Source organism: Brachyistius frenatus, unplaced genomic scaffold, assembly GCF_029030835.1.
Source record: "Brachyistius frenatus isolate BFR_SWC_R1_liver_20210118 unplaced genomic scaffold, ASM2903083v1 Contig_2, whole genome shotgun sequence".
Taxonomy (NCBI): Eukaryota; Metazoa; Chordata; class Actinopteri; family Embiotocidae; genus Brachyistius; species Brachyistius frenatus.
In genome coordinates this window covers 4,589,131-4,612,500 of record NW_027210601.1, presented here as the reverse complement: position 1 = coordinate 4,612,500, position 23,370 = coordinate 4,589,131, and the positions used below count along the sequence as shown (strand labels likewise).

The window sequence follows — 23,370 nt, the reverse complement described above, 5'->3', positions numbered from 1 at the left end:
CGAGTCAACGCATTACTATAAGCAACGTTTAACTATGTACCTATGACTGTTTAGACTTCTCGGCATGCTTATCTGCCTACTTTTTCCCGTAACTTCAGATGTACACGTTTTGTTGAGCCACTTCTCAAACCTGCAAAAAGTCCCCCTGGTTAAGAATCACCATTCTACTCTTTTGACTCTCACTTTTCATCAACATCATGATCTCCGTGTCCTTCTCCCTCCTTTTTTCGGTGTTTCTTTATCCCTGCAGAGCGGAGGGTGTTACAGCCCAGTGACTGTGTGTATTCAGAGTCTCTGACCCCGCAGGGAAAGCTTGTGGCCTGTCGCAGGGATCTCACTGAGATCTTGGTACGTAAAATGGCTCTCACTCTGTGACACCCTGATTTATTTTTTTTTTTAAGCACCGGTAGAAGCAAAAGATGGAGCTCGCGGGTCCAAAGCAGACCGCAATCTCTTAAAAGTTGATTATTTAGGCATTTGCTGCCTCTGTCATTGTTGGCAGCCTCCGTATCGTCTTGTGGGTAAATCAGGCATGAAAGTGAATATTCTAATTCCCCAACTGACACATTGTCACAGTGTAACAATGAGTCATGCATCATAAGCTAGCTGCAGAGACTCAGGCCAGGTGATTGTTATTAACTCTGACTCAACAGGAGAGAAAAGTGAGTCACAGTTAGTTTGTTGTTGCCCAACCGTGACAACCGGACTAGAAAGTGCTGTATCAGTGAAGGTGTTGCTCTGCAATGGCATATTTTCAGCTTCAGCTGTGAATCCTTAAAAAGCTTTGCAAAATTGGTCATTTTAGAAGCTGCCGTTTTAAAGATTCTAGTTTCTTTCTGGATTTGAAATATTTAGCAACCTTGTTGGATAACAAACCAGTAAATCCTTCATGTCAGACCGTTTTTAAACATCAACTGTCCAGGTGTAGACTGGTAGGGTTGAAGGTTCAGGTTTGTTTAGGGCTACTTTGTCTGCTGCGTTAACGTCTACTGTCACACTCAGAAATGTGGAATTGTACCTAATGTAGTGAGTGACCTGTATCTGAATGCATTTTAACAATCACAGCTCTCCTGCCAGCTTTCAGTCCTGCTTGTATGTCGGCAGGAAGCACTTGATCTAATGACCCTTGAATCTTTCTGAAGGACGTATTGTGTTTGAATCCCTCACGAGCCTTATTCTCTTTTGGTTTATGGTGGAGTGAGCTATTGCTTGGCTTATTTAGAGATAACCCCATTGCTGTAGATAGAGGTAACTGTGTATGTACTGTATTTTTGTTGTATACATTGTCTTTCTATGTACTATTTTAACTTTCTTGTGTGCGTTTGTGTGCGCAGCCTCCTTTAACGGACAGCGCTGAGCTCAGCAAGAGAACGGTCCGACTCTTGGGCATCAACACCTGGGATGTGGCTGCTACTCTCACACACCTGGACTGGAGCCTCTTCAAGTCCATCCACGAGGTATCTTCTCCAAACACGCAACTATATTTCATGTGGGGTGTGCACGTGGTTTATAATAAATTCATAGTCAGGACAGAGATTGCTGGAACATAAGCATTAAAGATGCAAATGCTCTACCGGACTCGCCGGATCAGGCGAACAGCTGAGCTTGCAGCCGAGCGGCTTTCAGGAAGAGCTGAATATTTCTTGTAAGAATGGTGAAGCATTGCACAGATGAAGAGGACATAGATTCCTTCTTATGTGAATCTTGTTGTATTTTCAGGAAATCTAGGCAATGTTTTGCGTTCAATATTCATTGTCCGATGTGAGCATCAGCTGCTTCTCTCTGTTTGTAATGACGTTTGCGAAGTGATTTTATTTTGGTTTTAAACTCTGAAAAAAAAAATCAAGCAACAATAATACCAGTAATAATAAAATGATGGTGCGCTACCTTCGATCTTAGAAGGAGTACATATTTCGGGATGCATTTGTCGTAAAAGCTTGATGTGTCTCACCCTCTTCCCTCCGTCCACATGCAGCAGGAGCTGGTGTACTACACCTTCAGTCGAGCTCCGTGCAGCGGCCAGACAGCAGCGCTCTCAGTCCTCCTCCAGCGCTGCAACGAGGTGCAGCAGTGGGTCATGTCCGAGGTGCTCATGTGCGTCTCGCTCAACAAGAGAGTGCAGCTGCTCAAGAAGTTCATCAAGATCGCGGCTCAGTAAGAGCACACACTGTGACATAGACACAAATACACCAGGATTTGATCACCGTTTCTTTTTTATTAATCACTTTGTGTGTGTGTGTGTGTGTGTGTGTGTGTGTGTGTGTGTGTGTGTGTGTGTGTGTGTGTGTGTGTGTGTGTGTGTGTGTGTGTGTGTGTGTGTGTGTGTGTGTGTGTGTGTGTGTGTGTGTGTGTGTGTGTGATGCACGTAGCTGTAAAGCCCAAAGAAATCTGAACTCTGCATTTGCCATCATCATGGGTCTCAACACAGCTGCTGTCAGCCGACTCAACCAGACGTGGGAGGTAAGTGTGCGTCTTGTCGCATTGAGTGCATTGAAACGCATGCTTTGTATTTTGCTTCATATTCTGACCAAACACCTCCTTTGCAGAAATGTCCAGGAAAGTTCAAGAAGCTGTTTTCAGAGTTAGAGCTCATCACGGTGAGATTTTCACCATCGAATCTTTAAATGTCTCCTCCTTCTCCAGTCCGTGTCTCTTACTCTATTTTCACTGCTCCTCTGTCTCCCTCCAGGACCCATCTCTGAACCACAAAGCCTATAGAGAAGCCTTCAAGCGGATGAAACCTCCCAAGATCCCTTTCATGCCTCTTCTCCTTAAAGGTATCGTCTCTAAACCCTACACACACACCCACAAACACACACCTATATATATATATATAAAAGTGAATGAAACTCGAATATTTCTGTCTACTTCTATTAGATATCACTTTTATCCACGAGGGAAATAAGACCTTCCATGACAACTTGGTCAACTTTGAGAAGCTGGTGAGTCGAGTCAGTTCTGCAGTGTCCTTCTGAGTTTGAGTTTATGCCTTAAACTATATTAATATGACATTTTTAGGATTTTTTTTTTTTTTTTTTTTGTCTGGTTCTCTTGGTTTTTTTTAAATGTAGGGTGATGAAGACATGTGGTATTAATGCTATCAAGGTCATGATATGTGAATTTCTCTTATATCTTGAAGTGTATAGTTTGTTTTCAGTTGTGTTCTCTTTGGTGTGAAATGCAGCATATTACTGCTAAACTACTCCGTTCTGGTCATTAAAAAGAGCAGAGTTCACTTTAGAATGGGGAATATTCATTTGCAGGCAGCGACCAATGAAGAGCCAGAGTGCTATTTGTTATAGATTTCCCTTTGAGTTGACTCATTGATTAATTGAAACCTTTAATTATATAGCATTATAAATATCCTGTGACCAAGTTCTATGTTGCTATGTTTTCTTTTTGACTGGCGTCTTTTACCTCAATCCACTTTTACTGAAATTTAAACTGATGCACATTTGTATTTATTGGGCTCTCAAAAAGAGAAGGTGAAAGCTTGGTTAGTGACGGCAGAAGTTCAGTTAGCAATGCTGAATAGAGTCCTGACAAATTATTACTGCACTGATGCAACATGTCTTCTCCTAAACCTACAGCATATGATCGCTGACACGGTGAGACTGATTCGCCACTGCCAAAGCGACCAGCTAGGTGAGTCTTCTCGTTCCTGAGTGAATTAATTTGGTGCAAAGGATCCTAACAACTCAAATTGTAGGACAGGCTCAGTTACAGGGGCTCCTTAGGTTTATTGTCTCACCTCTTGATGACTGTTGATGTTTGGTCATTGTTAAGAATCTACCGCCATCTGCAGTTTAGTTAGTGTACTGCACCGGTACCTTGAGCACCTGGACCTCTCGCTCACTTTTCTCTCACAGTTTCTAAGCAACCATTTCCAGACAGTCTTTTATTTTCTTTATGCCGCCATAATACAGTCTTTTTGTATAAAAAGTTGCGTGAATGTGGGTGTTATTGAGTCCATCAGGGAAACTGTTTGACTAACGCACGAGTTTCTGTGTCCGTCTGTCAGGCAACGAGGTGATTGGGGTCGACAGTGCGGAGGTGAGGGCGAGCGTTCACTGCCTGCAAATCATCGACAATCAACAGACGCTCTTTGAACTGTCGCACAAACTGGAGCCACGCGCTTAAACGCGCGCGCGCGCACACACACACACACACACACACACACACACACACACACACACACACACACACACACACACACACACACACACACACACACAAACACACCGGACACAGCAAAGTGGAAATGCCTGCACCGTGTGACATGCGGGACGCTTTGGACAGCAAAATGTCTCACACTCGCACATACACTGCAACGCACGCCAGCGTCGGTGCCAAATGGACATTAAGGTCTGACAAAACCCATGGAGACGCAGCTGCACTCTGCCTCTTCTTCAAAGACTTTCTTACACTGAAAATGTGCTTATAAAGGATTTATGAACTCTGTACCCGCTCTGTGAACTTTCTACAGGAACGGAATCTGCAGCGAGACGGAGATTTGCCAAACTGAGGCCGAGGGTAGAGGAGGCTGTAATTAGTTTGTACAGTAGCTATTGGACTGAGTATGCCCTTGTTTCGTTCTTGTGATCAGTCTTTGGTTATTTACGAGCCTGTTCAACGGGTGGAATGTTCCTTTATTTTTCTGTCAGAGTCTCGTTACAGCGACAGCGCCGGAAGGTCAACAAGGACTTGATAGCCTCGTCATCATTTCAGTTACAAACACAAAAACATCTGTAGAGGAGGAGCAATCTGCACCGTGGTCTAATATGATTTGGTACATATTTGCCAAGTGAAACATGAATATCCAGGATACATGTTATATTTATTTATGATGTGGAGCTTGTTTTGGTGACTGTGTTATCCTGCTTCACCAGTTCACTCGGAGACGTTCTCTTTCAGCTAAAAGTAAACCGCCTCAGTGAGTGACCAAGCTTGTGAAGGAAGCGTTGCGAGCGGGTTTCACTGACTGACTGTAACATGTGAAACCCTAAAGCTCTCCTGAACATGCCAGCGTTTACAAAACTGTGGACGAGTAACGAACAGTCCGTGGGTCTCCTTTTCATTTTAAAATCCTGGTTGACTTTTAGCCAAACACTCCTCATACATTCTTCTCTATGATGTTTTTGTGTGAATAGATACAGATAAATCTAAATTGTATATAATATGGACCTATACATTTTTTTCTGTGCCAAATATCATGTTGAGTCTTGCAGCACAGACGTACTGTAGAGCTCTTGGTTTGTTTAGGAATCAGTGTCTTCTTGTCACAGAATTTCTTTGAATGAGCCCTGGTATGACGTCTTAGCCCTTGATCACATAAAGCCGATCTGACTCCTCGCAGAGATGCTTTCTGACATTATAATGACTGAGTTCAGGGTGTCTTGATTGTATCCCGTGTCGGGTTGCTATGGAAACACAGCACAGAGCTATTTGTCTTTCTTTCTTTCTTACTTTTTAATCCTTGAGGTTAATTGCGTTAACACCGATAAGTACTGCAGCCACAGAACTTGAAGTAACAGCTTTATTCAACAAAATCATGTTCGTGAGGAGATTTTGACATGAATGATTCATTCGTATTGACTGAAAGAACCACGTCCTTCTGAAGTGCTCTCATGTAAACTGAGAACCAACACAGAAAGACACGTACAGTAGTTTCTCCTTTAGAAGAAAACAGTCCATAAATTATGTCACTTTAACCAATTCAATCCAGTTCTCAAAATGTGGTAACATCTTCTTTGTGGTCACAGCCATAAGATGTGAAAAGCATCTGTTTGTTACTCAAATCAGTGAAGGATCGGTCTGTCTTGACAATAAAAGTATCACTTCTGCTCACTCTCTGGTCACCGGGAAAGAAACGCAGCATGAGATGAAGGGAGAGTCCGTTAGGAATTATGGTAGTGATGATGATACATACACATTAAGACAAGAATCAGGGGCAGCCTTTACGTGCGATCTTAATGTCTTTGTTTTTGTATCTGTTCGTGTCTAGCCAGTCACTTCAGTGGTACATTTCCGCTGAGTGGGAGGAAACATCCAAAGGTGATAGATTCCTAAATGGTGAATGGCAACGCATGCGTTGCTATGTCTGTATAGTTAAAAAGGTATGGAGGGAGGGGAAAGTGCAATACAGTAGAAATGTTGCCACACGTGCTCGTCGTCATCATTTCAACACTTCAGCCTTCCGGAGCAAAGAGCTGCTTTCTCCTGCTGATCGTAATGAATCAAACGGACAAGAGATAAACTTTCCAAACCGCTTCGGTGCCAAAATAGTCACCGCAAGAGAAAGATTCAAAGGCGTCAAGCTGAAGAGTCACTTTAAACATACAGTGCATGTTGTGTTAAGAGCAGCTCCTCGCTGAGCATTGAAAAACCTCTTTGGAAGTCTCCGCCCCGTTTTGTCGTCACTTCCTGCCGCTGCGTTGTCACTGAACGCTTTGCAGACACTACTTTGGTCACGAATTGATTTCAAAGCTTATTTGAGCCATTCAACTAGAAAAAAAAAATGTATGCGGTTGTAAAATCTGAACATACACAAGACTCCCAAGTATTTATGGTCCAATAATTATTGCTTGAGAAAACAAAAACTATGACAACACCTTTGCTGAACAGCAGCAGCTGCGGATTCTTGACACGGTTATGGGTCAATGCGAAATGCTTAGCTACCTTTGGTAGCATTTGGTTTAAAAGTCTACATCACTGTAGCGGAAACACAAGTGGCACAAGAGTCCTACAGTCATCAAACTGATGCTTCAACTGTTTTTACCTCAAGTTTTTGTTAACATTAAAAAATGATCATTTCCTACTGGTCAAAACAAGTGACACCGAGGCAAAAATGTGCTTTATTGTTTTGTGAATTCAATTATTTGTTCTTTTCAGAATCTCATTTTAAAGATGCTTTTTGTGAAACCAAGACAGTGATTATTTGACTGCTGTAGAGCTGATATATCAGAGCCAGGATCTGTTCATATTCAGTGTCATACAAAGGCCTTGTGGGGGTCATTTTTACTATTAACCTGAACATGCGCACACACACACACACACACACACACACACACACACACACCACTGCTCATTGCGTTCAAAGAGCAGAGTAATTGTTATATTAGTTATTTATTGTAATATATCGTTTAATAATGTGTTTCCTAGGTGACAAAATGTCTCCATTTTTGTGCCATGTTCAGAGATTCAACAGCGTAGAAGTGCACACTCGAGAAGAAAAGATGTTTGTGGTTTGAAGCTGCAACGCTGGAATGTAAAAGTACTTGTTGTTATACTTTGTGGCCACCCGAGGGCAGCAGAAGAGCATGTCAGTGTGACGATAATCCTCTCTGTCCTCTGGTGTCCGACGCTGTAACGGACAGGAAACCAACAGCAGGCTGCATTGGGTGTTTTATTGGCCATCGTCATTAGTGTGTAAAGTTGTTTTTTTTAAAGCAATGTTGTTTAAAACCTGTTTGCATGATGAAACAAAAAAAACAACAACTATGTTCACAATGCAAGAGAGGACACGTTGAAGGCTTTGTACCATTGTAATATTGTTGATGTGTAAATATATGCCCATGTTTGGTATGCTGTTATTATTTATATGTTGTAAATGAAAAAAAAAAAAAAAAAAAAAAAAAGTCAGCCACGAAGCAATACGTCTCCCCTCGTGTTCCCTCAACCTTCAGACAGCTAAAGTCACATGTCTTTTCTAAAGCTGCGTTTTACTATGTCAAGATTTTACTGAAAATGAATAAATTATAGGTTTTATGTGACATCTCCAGCTGAGCTGATGGTGTTTTTGTTGGCTGAGGTTGAGACTGACTGTGTAAATGTTGCGTTTCCAATGATACCACAGTCAATGCGGACACGCTCTCCGAAGGATACGATAGAAAGGGGGATTTTCGACGGTCTCTTGTCTGGCTCTGGGTGCTGTGACTCCTTCAGATGGGCAGGACGTGAAGCTACAACACGGTATCATCCCCGTATCCTGCAGAGATCAAGTTATTTATGTACACAAAACTCCATTTTTACAATCCTCCTCCTCCGTGAGTCAAAGCAAACCGTCCAGAGTCAGAGCAGCATAATGGTTTTCACATCATCCCGCATTGTTGGATGTTTGTTTGGTTTTGTTGGCTGCTATTACCTTTACTAACACTGGCTCTGTCTTTTATTCAGGGTTCCCACTTTTTCCTGACAATCACTGACTAAAAAAAATGAAATGACATAATCTATAATTCCATAACCTATAAAAAAAAAAAAAGTTGCCATTGTATTGAGCAGACAAGTAACAATCGCATTATTCTATTTCCATCAATTTGCAAGCTCACAGGCGTTTCAGTATAAAACGTTTCACTGCTTATACCTACTGTATTATTTTGATTGCACATGATTAAACCCCAGCAAAGCTGCTGGAGTCAATCATTATATTTTTATGGCCTGTTGTCAATCTTTATAGTTACAGTAGTGTTGGTTCATTGATATGATAAAGTTGGTCTGCAACGGCCGTGAACTATCAACGAGCCATCTGGCGCTCGCATTACTTTCACAACAAAACTACTGACTTTTACCGGCAACTGAAATTTAAACACGCAAACATTCCCTGATGTTCCATGACATGGCTCCAAAAAAATGATCAAATTCCCTGACTTTTCCTGACTGGAAAAGATGTTTTCAACTTCCCTGAAGTTCCTTGACCAGTGGGAACCTTGTTTATTAGACATGTACTGATCCAGTGGCTTTCATGTTCTCACCGCGATGGTTGAAACACAACTGAGGCCCCTAAACACTTGACCAGGTATGAACATAAAAAGTACATCTTTTCTGCCGAGCTAAAATAGAGCGAGCATCTGTGCTCTCGTACATAATGTCTGATTCAACTCATTGACTTAACAGGTGTTACTCTGTAGTGATGAATTAAGCTTGCATGACAAAGACCCAAAAATCAGCAAGTCTTTTCATGAACTTTCATGAATATTGGACTCGCATATATATAAAAAAAAAATTAAAAAAAAGTATTGCTGTGTCAAAGGAAATATTTCCAAAACTTTTGATTAATATCAAAATATAATTTTTTCCTCACTGAACCATAGTAAAATACAGATGTAGCTTTAGAAGAAATGTTTATGAAAGTTACATTAGTAAAAAATATATGTAAAAAGGGTACTTTCTCATATTCAGTACATCAAAAGTTACTTTAGTGTGCAAACCTTTTCCAAAAATATGACCCTTATGGGATTTCACATCAAACTGTTTTATTTAATCTTTTCAGACTCGCTCTGGTTATCGATAAACAGTAGTGATACAATAAAAAGGTAAAGCTCTCCTGAAAATGCCAAAGTTCAACAGCTGTTAACAAATATTAAATAGATCATTTCCTTGTTCCTTGTTCAACCAGAATCCTGGTTGATTTTTAGTCAAACACTCCTCATAGATAATAAATATTTTATATGACAGCTGATGTCACACCGACAGTGTCAACACCCTCTCTTAAGGACATAAAAGAAAGCAGCCTGTCACACGTCAGCCAAATTCTTAGTAACATCCAACTGTACGGATAAGCTCCTGCAAGACATCAACGCCTTGTCATACTCAGACTTAAAACACCATCATGATCCTGTTCCTCTTCTTGTTTGGTCTGGCTCTGGGTGCTGCGTCTCCTCCAGAAGAACATGCACTGAGGCTGCAGCGCAACAACTGTCCCATGTTCTGGTACAGCTTTAATGGCCGCTGCTACAAGTACGTTTCCACACACACGTCCTGGGCTGATGCGGAGATCTACTGTCGGTCAGTGGGAACTAACCTGGTGTCGATCCACAGTCTGGAAGAAGAGAATTTTGTCAATTTCTTGATCAAGAACTTTGATCCTGCTCAGGGATACAGCTGGGTCGGACTCAGTGACATCCACAAAGAAGGCGCATGGATGTGGTCTGATGGATCTGCAGTGGACTTCACCTTTTGGAGTCCAGGAGAGCCAAACAACAGTATTAAAACAGAGCACTGTGTTCACAGCAACGGTATTGAACTGAAATGGAATGATCGCCCATGTTCTCAGACTTTGCCTTCTGTTTGTGCAACCCGCATAGACTGTTCTAGTAACTGAGATAGTTACCTCTGTCTGACTAAGCCAGGTCACTGTTCACCTGATGCTCTGTTAACACATGAGGCCTCCACAATAAAGCTACAAATGTACACCTTCATATGTCTGTGCAAAACTTATTTCACCAACCTTCATTTTCACAACTGTTGGACAATCACACAGGTAACTGCAGTGGTTAGTCAAAGGGAATAATTGCCCAACTTTATGATCCCACTGTTCTTTACTGTTAAAAAAGATCAATAGAGCTTTCAGATAGCAGTGAAAGCTCTGTTATGTGGGCTCACTGTTTTATAAAAAGAAGAGAGGCTGCTCAAAGAGGAGGGTCTTGTTTTGTTTCGGTTTAGTGGAGGTGATAACTTCTATTTCCCCGTCTGTTATAGCTCAGGTCTCTTTTATTATGTTGATAAGCCCTACAATGACACAATAAAAATATGATTAGAATCAGTAAATCTTCCTGACTTCAACAAAGTTCAACAACTGTTGATTACACATATTACCTCTCATTTTATTGTTTATTGTTTTACGTCCGTCCCGTTCTTGTGAAAACAATATCTTAAAAAGAAATACATTTTCTTCAAATTCGGCACAAAGGTTTACTTGGCGTCAAAGGTGAACTGATATGATTTTGGTGGACGTAGGTCAAAGGTTAAGATCAATGTAACTTCACATACCTCCTATACGTCTGTCCAGAACTTGTGAACACATTATCTCAGGAACACCTTCAGAAAATGTCTTCAAATTTGGAACAGAAGTTGACTTGGGAAGAAAGAGGGACTCATTAGAAACTGAAGGTCAAAGGTCAAAGTCACTGTAACTTTACATCGATCCCATTGTTGTGAGCGGAGCGCAATCTCTCAGGAATACCATGAGGGACTTTTTTCAAATTTGTCTAAAATGTTCACTTGGACTCAGGAATGAAGTGAAAAGATAGACTCAGTATTAACCTGTACATAATTTGCACATGCAAACACATGTCTCTACTTGTTGTACTTGTTTGTGTTGTATTATATTGTTTATTGTGTTGCTGATTAAGCAAAATGTCTCAGCTTCTGTGTCGTGTTCATAGCGCAATGTGGAAGTGATCTATTGAGAAGAAAAGATGTTTGTAGTTTGAAGCCGCAAAGCTGAAACGTAAAAGTACTTGTTGTTATTTTTTGTGGCCACTTGAGGGCAGCAGAGAAGCAGGTCAGTGTGGAGATATTCCTTTCTCTCTTCTGGTGTCAAATACTGTATTGGAGAGGAAACCAGGCGGTTGTTTCGGTCCTTTAATGGAAGTTTTTCTGAGAATGTGAAGATGTGGTTTTTTGAAGCCATATTGTTTAAAGCCTGTTTGCATGATGAAACACTACATACAAAATTAATTATAGGTGTTACACTATTAGAATATTCTTGGTGTTTAATTGCATTTAGTATGTTGTTGTAAAAAAAACTGGGAATGAATACATTATAGGTTTTTTGTGTTCTCCAGGTGACCTGGTGGTCGTTGTTGGATTATGTCCATCCTCTGTGTAGTTGTGTACAAGTTAAAGCGTTTACCAAATGTATTTGACCAATTAAATTATGCCAACTGGGCACACACCCTCTCCAAAGCATATAAAAGAAAGCAGCTTTCCACCAGCTGACAACTTTAGGCTCTGGATCCCACCAAGCAGTGCAGATCAGCTCCGCCTCTGTGACTCCTGACGAAAACATGATCCTGTTCCTCTTCTTGTTTGGTCTGGCTCTGGGTGCTGCGTCTCCTCCATCTTGGTGCAGATAGGAAATGGAATGATGACAAATGTCATGAATATTTTCCCTCTGTTTTTGCAACCCGCATAGACTGTCCTTAGCAACTGAGATAGTTACCTCTGTCTGATTCAACCTGGTCACTGTTCACCTGATGCTCCGTTAACAGGCATGAAGTTTCCTCAATCAAGATTTAAATATACACTTGTGTGTCTGTACAAAAGTAATTTCACTAACCTTTGTTCTCATGAATGCTGAATGAAATATATGAAAAGAATCTCCCTTCATTTTGTTAAATAAACATTTGCTTTTAAGAGAATTATAATATTTGCAAACACACATGTACATGCTCACTGTGCTGTGAGTTAAAGGAGCATAAAGGCTTCCAGTTTCTTCTTAAAACAAAAATAAATGCTGAAAATAGCTTTAAATTTCAAGTCACTAATAGGTTTACTTGAACACTAATGGTCAACGCCTGACTAATGTAACTCTGTATACACAGTAGGTTTATCATATCACATGCATCCACATCAGGTCTAATTTCTATGACAGAAAAGACAGCTACAATGCTGCAATGTAAAAGTAGGCGACCTGTTGTTATGTTTTGTGGGCACTTGAGTGCAGCAGACGAGCAGGTTGTAAAAGAAAAAAAGACTGAAACCACATTATACTGCAAATGAATATATTGTAGTTTTGAGTTCTCCAGGTGACCTGGTGGTCGTTGTTGGATTATATCCATCCTCTGTGTAGTTGTGTACAAGTTAAAGCATTTACCAAATGTATTTTACCAATTACATTACGCCAACTGGGCACACACCCTCTCCAAAGCATATATAAGAAAGCAGCTTTCCATCAGCTGACACCTCTAGGCTCTGGATCCCACCAAGCAGTGCAGATCAGCTCCGCCTGTGTGACTCCTGACGAAAACATGATCCTGTTCCTCTTCTTGTTTGGTCTGGCTCTGGGTGCTGCGTCTCCTCCAGAAGACATTGAAGTGAAGCTGCAGCGCGGCAACTGTCCCATGTTCTGGTTCAGCTTTAATGGCCGCTGCTACAAGTACATCTCCACACGCACGTCCTGGGCTGATGCAAAGATCTACTGTGTCTCACATGGAGTCAACCTGGTGTCCATCCACAGTCGGGATGAACAGGAATTCGTCACAGCTCTGATCAAGAACTTTGATCCTTCTCAGGGATTCACCTGGATCGGACTCGGTGACATCCACAAAGAAGGCACATGGATGTGGTCTGATGGTTATGAAGTGGACTTCACCTTGTGGGGTACAAAAGAGCCAAACAATACAAATGGACTAGAGCACTGTGGTCACACCAACTTTGAATTAGAGCAGTGGAATGATGACAAATGTTCTGAGACTTTTCCTTCTGTTTGTGCAACCCGCTTCGACTGTTCTCAGCAACTCAGATCGTTACCTCTGTCTGACTCAGCCAGGTCAATGTTTACCTGATGCTCTGTTAACACACATGAGGCCTCCACAATAAAGCTACAAATGTACACCTTCATATGTCTGTGTCAAAGTTATGTCACCAATTTTTGTTTAAATGAATGAAAGATCCCTCATTTGGTCATACTAAAATGTTTTATTGATATAATTAGAACAACAGTCTTTTACTGTTAAAAAGATCAAAAAAGCTTTCAGAATAAACTACACATCTGCTGGGCAGAAAGACAAAGCAACACTTTGTAGAGAGACTCACAGCAACACAATCTTGTTTCTCTATTTGTTCAGTCTGGCTCTGGGTGCTCAGTCTCATCCAGATGAACATGAACTGAAGTTGCAGTGTGACAACTGTCTCAAATTCTGGTTCAGCTTGTATGGCCGTTGTTACAACTGCATCACAACCATGTGACCTTGACTGAGACAAAGCTCTAATGTGTCAAACGTGAAACACCTGTATCGAACTCAGCGACGTCTGCCTTTGGTTGAAAGTGTAATGAGAAGATGTAATATCTGCAAATAATGAAACTTCAAGCAACGCAAAAGTTACTGGAAACTTCAGAGAAAATATGATCAATTTTAATACCCACTGGTTGAAGGACTATAAAGTCTTGCAGATCAAAGAAGTCAGTTCACCACTATCTTAAATTTCACCTTTGAAAATCTGAATGTCAGCTGCTGGATGAATTATTTAGATTAATAAGTAAAGTAAAAACAGTGGCGCGACATTAAAATAAGAAAGCTGACGGTAGCAGGGCTAGCTACTAACTGCCGTCTTGGCATTTCGTTGTGTGAGCTGTTCGGGGTAGTGCTGGAATTGGTAGCTTCCTAGCACCGCCATGGTCAGTACCAGTGCTGGGAAGTAACGACTTATACATAACTAAATTACAAAAATAAATATTGTTGTAATTAGTTACAGTTATTAAGAAAAGATAGGTAATTAAATTACAGGTACTCTTGCAAATGTTGACGATTATCAAGGGGTTACATCCAAACACATAGTTTCTTGTAAAAAGCTTATATGTAGAATATTATATTTATTCTGTTGCTCGAAATATTTTTGCCACACTGGAATGTCTCCTGTCTATATCTGGACAGGCTCCCTTCATTAAGCAATATGTTATCACATTTTAAACCTTGTTTTTGATTGGTTCACTTGTTTGAATTCTCACTGCCTTTCATCTGCCAATCAAATCAATGTGCGTTGCTTTCAGCAACTATGCCAGGCAATGTTGTTGGATAAGATGCAGATATTTAAAAAGTCATTCAGAAACCAAACATCATTGTTTACTGCAGGCACTTGTGATGTAGGCCTACATACTGTGTTTTGGTGGTTGTGCTTTAAAATCAAAACAATCTTAGTTCCAGTAATATGGAAGAACTTTTGAGCACGGCTGTGATGTTTACACTGTCTATTTTAAATGTATTTGTCAGGACTTCTCAGGTTTATTGTCCAGTTAAAAACATCTGCAAGAGAAGTAATCAAATGTAATAGCCTTTGCTTAGATGAAGTAGGCTAATTAGAAATGTTACATGGTTTATTAAATTTTTACAGTTACAGTTATTTTAAACAAGAAATTACTGCTCAATTCCCAGCACCTCAAAATTGTATTTCAGTGCTGCAATTTATGTTGTACCGCTGTTGAAAGTTTGCACACTGTTCAAACACACAAACACTGGTAGTAATAACAACAATAACACTGCTGTTTGTGTTCTTGGTTGTTTGTATATAATATATATAGATATATACTGTACTGTATAGACGGTATATACTGTGCATTTTATATTTTTACTGCTATTTTATTGCTTTCTATTATTCTATTATCATCTATTGCTTCCTGTATGCTGCTGTAGCGGAAAAAAAAAAATTCCCCTCGGGGATTAATAAAGTAACTACCTAACCTAACCTAACCTAACCTAACCTAACCTAACCTAACCTAACCTAACCTAACCTAACCTAACCTAACCTAGTAGTTCATTTAAAATAGTGGCACAATCAGCCCTCCATACTAAAGGGTCTCTGGCTCTAACCACGCCCATTTGCCGTTTTCGCGCGAAAGAGTGGACTGCCCCATTGGCAGTCCAGGGGGGTGGGGGTGAGCAGAAGAGAGATTACTCCGAAACACAGGAAACACCTTTTCCAAAATTTGCAAATGAGCGAGGGATTGTTTCTTAGGATTGTTTGTAAAGTCTCAAACTTACAGCGACTCCGGTCTGAACTACGAATTACAACTGTAAGCAAACCAACGGCAAACTCCCACTTTTTGAAATCGCCGGACTCCTGCAGCGGTTGACTTTTAAATCCTCCTCGTCGCGTTGCAAAACTTTCTGTCGGGACAAATATTTGCCGCAAAACGGTGGAAAAAAAAAAAAAAAAATGACCCTCGCGTCAAAGGTAAGCGTTTGGAACAGTGCGTGTAAATGTTCTCTTTTCCCAGTCGGGACTTTTTATGGTGGAAATATATCAAAAACGCGAAGCCCACTAAAAAAAAAAAAACGGACATTGTTGGCTTCGTCGAGCTGAATCTGTTAACGATTTTCTGTATTTTCTGAATAAGTTGCAAGCCAGTGCTAACTCGTCTTCCATCTTTGTTTTGACCTGGTTAACCAGCGAGCCAACACGTGTTCAGGTACATTTGCGTTAATGACTGGATAGTAAGCTGGTGCTCGACGTAAAGCGGTGCGGGTTCAGTATTCTGGGTCCGATCTTTGTCCTTCTCCTGGACAGTCAAGAGTATCACGAGAGGGTGGCTCAACACATATCTGGGGCATCAACTACACATCAGATTCAACTTGAGGGAGGACCCAAAAACTAACTTCCTCCTACACGAAGGAACAAAAACACACTTTAAATTGGTCTTATCAGTTATGAGAACTGCCTATAAGAGTGTTTTCTTTAAAAAAATTTAATTGATAGTGGTTTCTAATAGAAAACGTATATATTATCCCTGCTCTGTACTGTAAAATCTGGTTGAATTGAGTTTTATATGCTCCATATCTGTGAATGTTTTTACAGTATCACGCACCCAAATCCCCAATCATATTTTATACATGCATGATTAACACATGTTATATAGAACTTGAAATACTACATCATGATGTGAAAAGCAATGCTTTAATGTCCGCTTCATATTTAATTCGTTCATCAAATGTATGCACCTATTTGAATACACCTATGTCAAGGAAAAAAAATGGGCCAATCAATACGAATTAATTTGTCAGAAATGCAGCATCTGAATCTATAGGAACCTCCAACAGTGAAGACGGTATTAAAACACAGGGTTTAGACGTCTGATCTTTTTTTCACTTCACCTTTTCATTGGTCTTAAGTGACCTTTCCCTGGGTGTAGAGGGCATGTAACAATAATAATACACTTTATTTGTATAGCACCTTCCATACAGGAAATGCAGCTCAAAGTGCTTCGCAGCAGGAGAACTGCATGCAGTGTTTCACATAAAAACAGATATAAAGGAACATTTACAAATGTAGAAAAGAAATTAGATTTTTAAAAAAAGAAAGATAGAATGCCTAAAAAGGAATACAAGTAGACTTGATTTGAGTCGATCTCTAGGATTCAATTCATGATATGAAGGAGCGGAAAAAGCAGTTGTACATCTTGTGCACCTTTCTAGACCTTCACTTCACACAGTCTATAATATTGCCCAGTAATACACGAGAGATGAAATCTCCTTTTCTGCTGTGGTCTTAGTAAATTCTTTAAGGTAGACTCGTCGGTGTACCTCCAGGTTTCTGCTAAACCTCGGTTAAAAACTCACACGGGTCCAACCCGTTCCTACACTGCTAAAATTCCCTTCTCACTTACATATCAGTAAGTAAGGACGTCCTTGGTTGAATGTCATATTTGCAAGTTTGAACTCAATGACTGATTTTAGTCTGGTGATCCCGTCAAGCTGTGCGGTGACACTTTCATTATTCCCACAACTTCCCCCCCCCCAGTGGTGAAGGATGTCCTTTTGATGGAGTGGGGCTCCCTCTGGTGTAAAGTGTATAAAATTGATCTCAGTTATAATCCTGTGGCTTAACTTTTTATAGCAGCTCTTGACTCACAAATGACCCATAAATTGTAGCTCTTGACCTGTCACTGTGATATCTGCAGCACCTTCACTGACGTGCGGGAGAGTGTGAGTGCACATTCAAAGTATTCACACTTTGTGCATTGATGTTATGGTCATTTATAACCTAAATATTCATCTGTTAAATTCAGACTTCTAGTTCTGGGTTTTGATAACAGCAAAGAGGTACATGTCATCCATTCAACCAAACCTGGTTTAATGTGACGCTTGATCCGTCTGCCCACAGGCTCCGTGTTTCAAATCCAAGTTTATAACTGCTGAGCTGGCACGTCTGTTCAGCCAGTCGGACAGTGAGGAGGAGTTTGAAGGTTTCAGTGAGGATGAGGGAGAAGAAGAGGACAGTGGACATTTTAACCAACGGCTAAAGACCAGGGTATGAAACATGTAATACAGTATTGTTAATGAAAATGTGCGTGAAATTAAAGCCAAAACGAACAACCGGCATGCTTGTTTTCCTCTGGTTGTCACCAGGTGGTTGATTCAGAGGACGACAGCGACCTGGACACGGGCTTCTACTCTGATGGCGAGGACGCCCCCCCAGCAAAGAGGAGGAGTCTTTTAGTAGCCCTGAGGTGTGTTTGTGTTTGTGCATGTGTGCGAATTAGTAAACAAGCAGAAATGAAAGAATGAAAGAAACACGATGAAGTCAAATTGTGCTGTTTGCTGATGTGTCCGCCTTGAATCCTGATGAGGCAGAACTATATATCAAGACATTATTGTTCATAATTTAACATTTAAATTGGGCAGTATATCTTTGTGTGTTTTTTTCCATTCACCAACAATGAGGCAACTTGACAACTGTGTCGATTCTTCAGTGGTTAAATTGTGATATTTCTGTAAAATCTTTCCTCCTCAGGTTTCCCGTCAAAAGCCTGTCTTCCCCCAAACAGGATTCACGACAGAAAAATGCAAAAACGCCAGTCAAAGAAAATCCTCCTTCACTACGAACCAGAGGAAGGCAGACGATGAAGCAGAAGCAGCAGAAAGAGGAAGAGGAGGAAGACAAAGAAGAGGCCCTTTCTCAGAGCCTGAAGAAACGAGACAAGAACATCCAAGAAAACAAGGCCATGGTGATGAACCCTTACAGCCTTTCATGTTTCTCTTCATAATCTACCAAAGTGTGTGATCTGTACACTTAAGTTGCATCAGCCGCTTCCTTGTCAGACATCCTTTAGCCTCGTCTTCTCTGTTCGTGTTTTTCAGTTGGCGAAACTGTTTGCTGATCTGAGCACCATGGCTGACCTGACTCTACCCACCACCCCGCAGGTGAGGACACCTAGCGACCCCACAGAGAGAACAAAATGCACTCAGCCGTTCATAAAAGATCACTGATCGCTACGAACCCCTACATTACACCCCATTAACCCGATTTGTAAGACTATTGTTTCACCGTTCTGATGAGTGAAACACTGCCTCTGCAGAAGAAGAAACGGGCGCCAGAGAAGGCGACGCTACGGAAACGCAAGTTCGAAGCAGACGTTGGGTCAGAGAGGAGGAACCCGTCCAGGAAGGCTCGTCCCCCGGAGAACTTTGCAGTGGAGGAGAAGAGTGAACCACTTCATCGCAGAAGCCCCAGGACTGTAGACATCAAGAGGCTGGTGGAGGTACGGCGTGCAACACACACTTCACACTGCGTGCTGGAATACACACACACACGCACGCGCGCACACACACACACACACACACACACACACACACACACAGAGCTCCCATGGAGGTGAAGTTTATAGAAAAAAAAAGTACTAGCTTGATATCTGAGCTTCTTCTCACCTGGAATAACTTAAGTACTGTTGTTGCAGGGTAGTGCTTTGATTATTTATTGATAAGTTGGCAGTGGTTGTATCTCGTCAGCTTTTCTATTGCACGCAGATTCAAGCTTTTTCTTGCCAAATATTATTTAATCATGAGTTCCTTAGTGAATTTCTACTCTTTCATTACTCGTTTCATCTTTTTAATCTCGGTCATCTTTCTCCAAATCTCCCAAAACAAATTCAATTTCGAAGAAAGTTCAGTTTGGATTTTTACGCGTACAACTTTGCTCTGCCTGCTGTTTGTGCCCTCTCAATGTTGGTTGTGACCGGGCAGGTGGACGAGGAACGTGTTGGCCAGAGACGGAAAAAGCGAAGGAGCCAGACTTCCAGGAGGAGTCAGTATGTGGTCAAGACAGTCGACGAGATCGACAAAGAAGACCTGGACAACATAGCGTACCGCAGCAAAGACAAGATCTGGGACAAGGACAATGTGAGTCACATCAGGCCTTTTCCCTTTCAGTGCAGTACTGTGTTACATTATCAAGTTTCCCCGAGTTTGTGTGTTTCTTCAATGTGTTCCCCCCCCCCCCCTTCTCTTTCAGGGCAGCTCGTGTCACCAGTGCAGACAGAAGACTCTGGACACCAAGACAGTGTGTCGCAGTGGCGTGTGTGTCGGGGCCAAAGGTCAGTTCTGTGGACCGTGCCTGAAGAACCGCTACGGAGAGGACGTACGCACAGTGCTGCTCGACCCGGTTAGTGCTAACACACGGTGGGGCTGCACCATTCTGGATCAAATGAGAATCCCAATTTTCCTGCTTGGAATTAAGATCACGATTCTCTCAAATAATTTGTTTTGAATATAATTCTTTGTTGCGCTCATTTATCGGATACATTGTTTTTGTGCCTGATACAGGGGGAGCACATTAACTCGTTTTTTTTTTTTTTTTTTTAACTTAATTGCAGCAGCTTCATCAATCTGATACTTAATATAAATGCTCAACTTCAGTCTGTTGTCTTTTCCGACTTTACACAACCTTTGAACATTTATTTTTCTGCTCTCACTGGGTTTATTTTCCTTACTGCCCATTTCTGCTGCTCTGCATCATGTCAGGTTACTCTGCATTATCACTTGTCGGTGGTGAAAGTGTCAGTGCTTGTTTTGATGCAGCTGATGTCCCGAATTAAAATGCAGCAGAATCATCGTGATATTGAAAAGAGATCGCATAGACACATGAATCAAGATTGCGTTTTTAATAGGATTATTCGTACAGCCCTGATACTCGGGTATTAAAATACAGATGATGATACTGTGTCCAAGCCAGACTAAAACACAATAAGGAAATAATCTCTTTAAATTGATGAGCAGTCGTTTTGCAAATGTGGAGGTTTTTGTTCCTCCACACCTAGCTGGTGTTTGGAAACAGCTGGCAACATTTTATTACGAGACAATCAGATTTATGTTTGCTTATTAAGGGCAAGCAAACCTTTTTGTCATTTTATTATAAATAAAATGAATGAAACTAAACAAAAGGAGAGGTTATTTAGTCCCTCTCTTTTGTGGTTTTAACAGTTGGGTCTAACACACATTACAGAACATGATAGATTTTTACATTGTGCTCATCACTGTCTTGGATGTAGAAGTTTTTAGGCTTTTGATTGAAAGGGGTCCTTATCTTTTTGCAGTTTCTCTTTTTGCAGAGCAGCCTGTGTTCATTTGTTGCCCCTGTCTTTTAAGGTCAACATACTAATGAGAGTGTGGGAAACTTTCAAATACAACCGAGTGCCAACTCTTGGCTTTTATTTGAGTTTTACGTCAATGTACAAAGCACTGTGTGGGAGAAATACACATCTTAACACACAGTGGCCAAATTTCAATGTTTCTTGTGCAGCTGTGTGTTGATTGAATCTCGGTTCATACACAAAATTGATTGAGAGTTGAGAGATGGGATTTAGACCGAGATGGAGTTGCCTGTCAAAATGAAGCGTGAAGAGGTGACCGTCCAAGTAAAGATAATAAAGAGGGTTACAAAAAAAAAAAAAGCAGAAGTCTAAAAGAGATGAAAGGTTGGCTACATTCTTTACTCCGTCTTTATCTGTAGCACTGAAATCAAAGCTGCGATTTGGCACTTTCATGTACCGTCTATTACTTGATATTAAACTGAATGCTGAAGCACAGAGCCTCAAGACAAAAAACTGAATATCCCTCCAAATGCTTTTGGTCTGTCTGTAGGAGTGGTCGTGTCCCCTCTGCCGAGGGATGTGTAACTGCAGTCTGTGTCGTAAGAAAGAGGGCCGCTGTGCTACCGGTATCCTGGTGGGTTTGGCCCGCTACAATGGCCACGACAACGTCCACGAGTATCTGGAGAGGTAGGTCACCTCGTTCTCGTTCGACAGTGTGCGTTACAGACTGGGATGAAATGTCCCTGAAACCGCCGTGATGTGAAAAGTTCAAGAATTTGATTTAAGAACATGTGAACTGTCCGTGTAAAATCAATGTGTGTGCTATGACTGGTAATATACTGCATTCATGTGTCGAGTGACAGATGTGGGTTTTTTTGGTTTTTTTTTGAGTGCCCCATTCCTAAAAGGCTTCACTTGATGCTTACTAATTGAGTCTCATTGTCCAAGAGCTAATGCCATTAGAGCGATTAACTGATGGACAGAAAATAAATACATACTTAAAATATACAATGAAAAGTTGTTTTTCCATTTGTCCATTTGTCATGTCATTGATATTTGAATATCTTTGGGTTTGGAGCACTTAGTTGGACAAAAGTTATTTTACCAATTGATCTTGAGCTTTCAGAAATTTCAGTTTGTGTTTAGACTGAAGTGTGAATTGATTCAAATTACTAACAGATCAAGAAGGACAATAACTGTTATTTGCAGCTCCACTGAGGATTATTCAGACAGCAGATGGAACTCACGTGATATTTTTTTTCTCCTCTGCAGTATTCAGAAGGAGCTGCAGTGAAGAAGGTGCTCACACGGCTGGTGCCTGGTGGAGGTTCTGGTGCTTTACAGTATTGTAGAAGTCCTTTTAACGCACATTTTTAGGTTTAGATCCACCTCTCTATCTAAGTAGGTAAGGCACAAACACTGTTAATATGTTTCATATCGCCTGATTTTGAGGTTGCATAAGATGCAGGGATTTTCTTTTCTTTCTTTTTTTTAAAGCCAGTTTTGAGTTGTATATTTTTTCGTTAGTATAGTTCTAAACTTGATGTTCACTTGGACAAAAGTCATGTTTTACATTTTTGTGTGATGGATAAAAACGGAGCCTTTTATACAAACAACTTTCCTATGTGGAACAGCTTTGCAGCACCCTTGTCAGTTCACTGTAAATGTTAATAAAGAAAGTTAAAGAAAGACAATCTTAAAATTGGCATTTTTTTATTTTATATATATATATATATATATATATATATACAGTCCAGACCATAAGTATTTGGACAGTTGCACATTTTTTGGTCTTCAGTTTCTGTGCTTTAGTACATTGTATGTGACATAAAGAAGTTTTGCACCAATAAGGAGAGAGCTGCAGACCTGTCCAAAGTTTAGCGGTCAAGGTAACTGTAAACACAGTTACACAGTAACAGTAAACTTAAATAGCATCATCACATTTCATATTTTGTGTAAAATCATTAGCAGTCAATGTTTCATAAACTTCAGTCATAAAATTTTTGTTCACCAGGCAAATGATTTTGCTGCCTTCCGCAAGAGGCACCTCATTCTATAAAGGTTACCACTTTCTTATGTCAGTCTTTCTTTTCTTTTTTTTCTTAGAATGAACCAGACTGTTGATTTTGTTCATTATCTTCTTCACTTCACATGGCCACCTCTTCACTCTCGATTTATTGCACCTTATTGGCAGCACTCAATATGCTCTGAAGCCACATGCGAGCTCCTTAGTGCTCACGTTACTCTTGTAATGCGGGCACTATGTCTCGCACAGTTTAATATAAATGTAAATGTCCTCAAATTAAAGACCGGGCACTTTTAAATAGTACCTGCCATTTTATGTCAAACTGAATGTGTTGGAAGTCAAACGTGTGCAGACATCATCACTGAACCACAGCATCTTCAGCAAGTAAAAATCGAGGCCAAACATTATTGTACATCATTCAGGGATGATCGCGCACCTTTTCCGCTGCACCAAAGTTTTCTGAAAGGTTGCTCCAGGCAAACCTGCGCAAAGCAAGTGTTGTGTGTTTTTGTACCTGCTGCGTTGTTGAGCGTGATCGGGT

The 23,370-nt window shown here is 40.8% G+C and overlaps 4 protein-coding genes across 5 annotated transcripts in view; all 4 read left to right on the top strand.

Annotated features, from left to right (window-relative positions):
• Positions 1-7,778, top strand: part of rapgef5a (Rap guanine nucleotide exchange factor (GEF) 5a) — a 45,931-nt gene extending 38,153 nt beyond the window's left edge. For both annotated transcript variants that reach the window (XM_069694849.1, XM_069694841.1), the window contains exons 18-26: positions 251-348; positions 1,335-1,457; positions 1,976-2,154; positions 2,370-2,460; positions 2,547-2,597; positions 2,690-2,777; positions 2,878-2,942; positions 3,591-3,645; positions 4,022-7,778. In XM_069694849.1, the coding sequence (XP_069550950.1) occupies positions 251-348; positions 1,335-1,457; positions 1,976-2,154; positions 2,370-2,460; positions 2,547-2,597; positions 2,690-2,777; positions 2,878-2,942; positions 3,591-3,645; positions 4,022-4,140 (869 nt within the window). In that variant the 3' untranslated portion in view covers positions 4,141-7,778. The remainder of the gene's footprint in view (positions 1-250; positions 349-1,334; positions 1,458-1,975; positions 2,155-2,369; positions 2,461-2,546; positions 2,598-2,689; positions 2,778-2,877; positions 2,943-3,590; positions 3,646-4,021) is intronic.
• Positions 7,779-7,870: 92 nt separating this feature from the next.
• Positions 7,871-10,183, top strand: LOC138618843 (lactose-binding lectin l-2-like). The gene has a single exon (XM_069694863.1). The coding sequence runs from the start codon at positions 9,608-9,610 to the stop codon at positions 10,097-10,099; it is 492 nt and encodes a 163-aa protein (XP_069550964.1). The 5' UTR covers positions 7,871-9,607; the 3' UTR covers positions 10,100-10,183.
• A 2,566-nt stretch (positions 10,184-12,749) lies between these two features.
• Positions 12,750-13,689, top strand: LOC138621539 (lactose-binding lectin l-2-like). Its single transcript, XM_069699688.1, has 2 exons — positions 12,750-13,270; positions 13,569-13,689. Exons 1-2 carry the CDS (start codon positions 12,750-12,752, stop codon positions 13,687-13,689), a joined length of 642 nt encoding a protein of 213 aa, XP_069555789.1.
• A 1,690-nt stretch (positions 13,690-15,379) lies between these two features.
• On the top strand, positions 15,380-22,487 carry cdca7b (cell division cycle associated 7b). Its single transcript, XM_069694829.1, has 10 exons — positions 15,380-15,672; positions 17,599-17,745; positions 17,844-17,944; positions 18,229-18,442; positions 18,576-18,638; positions 18,794-18,976; positions 19,458-19,613; positions 19,726-19,875; positions 21,354-21,490; positions 22,076-22,487. The coding sequence occupies exons 1-10, from the start codon at positions 15,655-15,657 to the stop codon at positions 22,095-22,097; spliced, it is 1,191 nt and encodes a 396-aa protein (XP_069550930.1). The 5' UTR covers positions 15,380-15,654; the 3' UTR covers positions 22,098-22,487.
• Positions 22,488-23,370: the final 883 nt, after the last annotated feature.